This window comes from Otolemur garnettii, unplaced genomic scaffold (assembly GCF_000181295.1).
Source record: "Otolemur garnettii isolate 467f Iridium unplaced genomic scaffold, OtoGar3 scaffold00068, whole genome shotgun sequence".
In the NCBI taxonomy this organism is placed as follows: Eukaryota; Metazoa; Chordata; class Mammalia; order Primates; family Galagidae; genus Otolemur; species Otolemur garnettii.
This window is the reverse complement of record NW_003852463.1, coordinates 2,136,958-2,142,432: the sequence shown is the minus strand read 5'-3', so window position 1 is coordinate 2,142,432 and position 5,475 is coordinate 2,136,958. Positions and strand designations below refer to the sequence as shown.

General features: G+C 45.6%; 1 protein-coding gene across 4 annotated transcripts in view; it reads left to right on the top strand.

The window, feature by feature from the left end:
• The window catches only part of DGUOK (deoxyguanosine kinase), a 33,095-nt gene extending 31,614 nt beyond the window's left edge, over positions 1–1,481 (top strand). For all 4 annotated transcript variants that reach the window (XM_012807430.2, XM_003793392.3, XM_023515301.1 and 1 more), the window contains 2 exons: positions 577–676; positions 1,130–1,481. In XM_012807430.2, coding sequence (XP_012662884.1) covers positions 577–676; positions 1,130–1,156 — 127 coding nt within the window. In that variant the 3' untranslated portion in view covers positions 1,157–1,481. The remainder of the gene's footprint in view (positions 1–576; positions 677–1,129) is intronic.
• Positions 1,482–5,475: the final 3,994 nt, after the last annotated feature.

Below are 5,475 nucleotides of genomic sequence, written 5' to 3'. Positions count from 1 at the left end.
AAAAGAAGTTCAGCGTACAGCCCCATAGGATAGTTCGGAATGTATTGGAAGTGGTTGGAAATATCAAGCATTTTCCAACTCAGAAATTTAATATTGAATATAATCTGTACGTACCAAGAGACTTTTTATTAGCTTCTATTTTTCCAGCTTACTTTCTTCCTTTCCTTTCTCTTTCTCCTTCTCCTCCCCCTTTCCCCTTTCCTTTCTTTTCCCTAGATTTAACATGGTGATTGATGGTGATAGTTGGCTCAGGGTGAAGGGCTGAAAATGTTAGAGAAATGTCAGGTTTAGTAAGTTTACGTTCTGAGTTTCTGCCTGTCCTCCAGGCTTGGCTGGTTGTCCATTTAAAATGTTTGGAGCTCTAACCTTTAGTATCACTCTCAAGACTAAAGAGAAATCTCAACCTTTCTCTTTCCAGCCAGCTTTATTGAATTCATTTTTTAAAGTGCTGTTTACATGCAGTTTTATTGAGAAGCCACATGAATCTAGATCCGTTCTCTGAGCTTGGTGAGCATTTGAAGCTTGGCTTAAGTTTCTTTTCTTTTTTTCTGTCCCAAACATTCATGCTTCTCATAGGCCCCACTTTGAGGCTCTGCAGAATATTCCTGTGCTGGTGTTGGATGTCAATGATGATTTTTCTGAAGAGGTAACCAAACAAGAAGAACTCATGAGAAAGGTGGGAAGGACCATAACTCCTGCTGTCTAGTGTACTTTTATCTTTCTGGCCTTTGCTTCAAATGAAGTGCAATATAATTGGTCTTGTGCTTTGCATCTCAAATTGCATTTCATGCTCCAAAGCCTGTGGGATCTTGTACAAATTACAGTAATCCCTACTCTCTAAAGTATATTGGGCTAATAATTGCTAACAGATTGACTGGTAACACATCCTTATCAGCTTACTTTCTCCTCTAAGGTGTTCTAAAACTTAGGAAATTAGACTTCTGGATTCTGTTCCCGGCTCCTCTACTTGATGCTGTGTGACTCTGACCTGTTCACATTTCTCCTCCTTGCCTGTTTTCTCTTCCTAACAAAAAACCTCATGGGCTTGGCTACATTTGCATTGTGGGTAGACTATTGAATAGTCTGCTAAGAATGGGAAATTTAACTTGGGTTTTTCTCTTTCCTACAGGTAAAGACCTTTGTAAAGAATCTGTAACCATGGGGCAGCACCTGTGGCTCAAGGAATAGGGCGCCAGCCCCATATACTGGGGGTGGCAGGTTCAAACCCAGCCCCTGGCCAAAAACTGCAAAAAAAAGAATCTACAACCAATACCATAATGTTCTGGCTTGATCTGGACTCTCTAAAGTTAGAAAAATGTTGCATCTCCCACCCACCTTTCCATCCCCAGCCTCTTTCTCCCCTAGAGTACTCTAAACTCATGGGGGAGAGTTTGTGTTAGCTTCAGACTATTCCTTTTTCTTCTTCTGTATCTCAAAGACTTTGAAAATAAAGTTTACTTACGTTTTGCTTATTTTTCTAATCAGTTGTTCATTTATTTCAGCATGTATTTATTGGTGCCTGCTCTGAACTCTGCTCTCGACCAGCAATTTTCACCTGAGGAAAGTATTAGCCTTTCTTCTTAAATCCTTCACCAACCACACACATTTCCTGTGTGTTCACTTGTTCCTCTGACATTCTACAGCAGGAATTGCTTCCAAAACCCTAAACCAAGCCCTGCCGTGCATGAAAAGAAAGAAAGTGGTTTAGGAGAGGGTAGGAGCTTATGTGTGAGCCCCGAGAGCTAGGAAATGGAGCAAGCACAAACTCCAGGAAGCTTCTTTATGTCTTCCCATCTGCCACTCTCAGAATGGGGGGTAGTAGTGGGGGATTTAGTTTTTTGTCCTAGAAATAAAGAACCTAGCCAAAAGAAAGAAGGGAGAGGGCGGCACCTGTAGCTCAGTGAATAGGGCGCTGGCCCCATATACAGAGGGTAGAGGGTTCAAACCAGGCCCCTGCCAAACTGCAACAAAATAGTTGGGCATTGTGGTGGCCACCTGTAGTCCTAGCTACTCAGGAGGCTGAGGCAAAGAGAATTGCCTAAGCCCAGGAGTTGGAGGTTGCTATGAGCTGTGTGATGCCATGGCACTCTACTGAGGGCGATAAAGTGAGACTCTGTCTCTTAAAAAAAAAAAGGCTCGGCACCTGTGGCTCAAGCGGCTAAGGCGCCAGCCACATACACCTAAGGTGGCGGGTTCGAATCCCCAGCCCTGGCCCGCCAAACAACAATGATGGCTGCAACCAAAAAAATGGCCGGGCAATGTGGCGGGCGCCTGTAGTCCCAGCTACTTGGGAGGCTGAGGCAGGAGACTCGCTTGAGCCCAGGAGTTGGAGGTTTCTGTGAGCTGTGATGCCATGGCACTCTACCCAGGGGGATAGCTTGAGGCTCTGTCTCAAAAAAAAAATATATATATATGATAAGTCATGCAAGTGACTTATCTCACCTTACGTGATTTAAAATAGTTCTCTAAGCCAGGCACAGTGACTCATGCCTATAATCCTAGCACTGGGAAGCTGAGGCAGATGGATTGCTTCAACTCAGGAGTTCCAGACCAGCCTGAGCAAGAGCAAGATCCCATCTCTTAAGGAAAAGGCTAGGTTTGTTGCCTGTAGCTCAGCGGTTAGGGCACTGGCCACATGCACCCTGGCTGGTGGGTTTGACCCAGCCCAGACCAGCTAAAAAACAATGATGACTGCAACAACAACAACATAGGTGTTGTGGCAAGCGCCTGTAGTCCCAGCTACTTGGGAGGCTGAGGCAAGAGAATTGCTTAAGCCTAAGAGTTTGATGTTGTTGTGAGCTGTGATGCCACGGCACTCTACCAAGGGCAACATAGACACTTTCTCAAAAAGAGAGTCTTGGCTTGGTGCCTGTAGCTCAGCAGCTAGGGTGCCAGCCACATACACCAGAGCTGGTGAGTTCGAATCCAGCCTGGGCCTGCCAAACCTAACAATGACAACTACAACCAAAAAACATCTGGGCATTGTGGCTGGCACCTGTAGTCCCAGCTACTTGGGAGGCTGAGGCAAGAGAATTGCTTAAGCCCAAGAGTTTGAGGCTGCTATGAGCTGTGATGCCATAGCACTCTTCCAGGGCAACAACTTAAGACTGTGTCTCAAATAAATAAAAAGGCTGCTGAGGAGTTGAGGTCGCACCAGGAATCACAGTATCTGCTAAGCATTTTGTCCAAAATGATTCCAACTCTATAGTCAGGCCAGTGTGGGTGGCTGTTCTCTGTCTTTAGGCCATCCCCCAGAGTCAAATAACTCAACACATAAAAATAGCTTCATTTCAAGCAGTGCCTGTGGCTCAGTGAGTAGGGCGCCTGCCCCATATAGCAAGGGTGGCAGGTTCAAACCTGGCCTCAGTCAAACCGCAACGAAAAAATAGCTGGGCGTTGTGGCAGGCGCCTGTAGTCCCAGCTACTTAGGAGGCTGAGGCAAGAGAATCACCTAAGCCCAGGACTTGGAGTTTGTTGTGGAGGAAGCCGGTAGTCCCAATTACTTGGGAGGCTAAGGCAGGAGAATTGCCTAAGCCCAAAAGCTGGAGGTTGCTGTGAGCTGTGACACCATAGCACTCTACTGAGGGCAACAGCTTAAGACTCTGTTTCAAAAAAAAAAAAAAAATACCACAAATGTAGTGGCTTAAAACACAAATTTAAGGCTTACAGGCTTTGTAGGTCAGAACTCTGACGTGGTCTCACTGGACTAAAATCTAAAATTATCAACAGGGCTGCTTTCCTTTCCAGAGGTTCTAGAGGAGAATCTGTTTGCTTACCTTTTATGCCTTCTAGAGGCTGCCCACATTCCCTGTCTTGTGGCCCCTTCCCTCGTTTTCAAAGCTAGTAACATTGCATCTCTGACGACAGCCAGAATATCTCTGCTTTCAGGGACCCATGTGACTATACTGGGCCTACCTGGGTAATCCAAGCCAGGGGTGTGGGCGTGGCTATTATTCTTTCTACAGATCTATTATGCTTTCATAGTGACTCCATGACCTCCTGTCATGAGGTGAGAACTTTTTAAGAACTTGGGAGGCTGGGTAAGGTGGCTCATGCCTGTAATCCTAGCACTCTGGGAGGTCAAGGCAGATTGCCTGAGCTCACAGTTTCCAGACCAGCCTGAGCTAGAGTGAGATTTCATCTCTAAAAATAGCCAGGCATGGGTGGCACCTGTGGTTCAGTGTGTAGGGTGCTGGCCCCATATATCGAGGGTGGCAAGTTCAAACCCGGCCCCAGCCAAACTGCAACAACAACAACAACAACTAGCCAGGCGTTATGGCGGGTACTTGTAGTCCCAGCTACTCAGGAGGCTGAGGCAAGAGAATCACCTAAGCCCAAGAACTGGAGGTTGCTGTGAGCTGTGACACGATAGCACTCTACTGAGAGTGACAAAGTTAGACTCTGTCTCTAAAAACAAAAAATAGCCAAGCATTATGGTGGGTGTTAGTAGTCCCAGCTACTTGAGAAGCTGAAGCAAGAGAACAGCTTAAGTCTGAGGGTTTGAGGTTGCTGTGAGCTGTGACACCATGGCACTCTTCCAAGGGCAACAAAGTAAAACTGTCATAAAAAAAAAAAAAAAAAAAGAACTTGGGAGGCCAGGCACAATGGCTCACACCTATAATCCCAGCCCTTGGGAGGTTGAGGCAGGTGGATTGCCTGAGCTCACAGGTTCGAGACAAGCCTGAGCCAGAGTGAGACCCTGTCTCTAAAAATACCCAGGCGTTGTAATGGGCGCCTATAATCCCAGCTACTTGGGAGACTGAGGCAAGAGGATCACTTGAACCCAAGAGTTTGAGGTTGCTGTGAGTAAAGATGCCACGGCACTCTACCAATTGTGAGCAAGTGAGAATCTGTCTCAAAAAAAAAAAAAAAAAACAAAACTTGGCGGTGCCTATGGCTCAAAAGGGTAGGACTCAAGCGCCATATGCCAGAGGTAGTGGGTTCAAACCCAGCCCTGGCCAAAATAAATAAATAAAAATTTAAAAAAAGAACTTGGGAAATTTATGGAAAATAATAAGCATATGTAAGAACAGAGGGAATACCACATAGTATAAAGCACCCTAGTATCCTGATACCCATATTCTCAGCCAGCCTAAGATCACCAGGAACAAACCTGGATGTTGACAAAGATTTATTACCTTGTGACAATGAGGGACACCACATACCAAAGGACTGCGGGGCATCTCACCAAACAGGAAAAGGTAAGCATTATAAGATTTTGAGGAAGGGTAGGATTTAGGTAAAATTTAAGTGAAGTAGTACTTGGATAGGCCAAAGCAGGACTGTGTTTAAAGCATCTACAACATCTGTTCTAAACTACAAGTAGAACCAGATGCATGTCCTTAAAAAGCATAAAGTTAAGACAACCATAGAGGGCGGCACCTATGGCTCAGTGAGTAGGGTGCCGGCCCCATATACTGAGGGTGGTGGGTACAAACCTGGCCCCAGCCAAACTGCAACAACAACAACAACAAC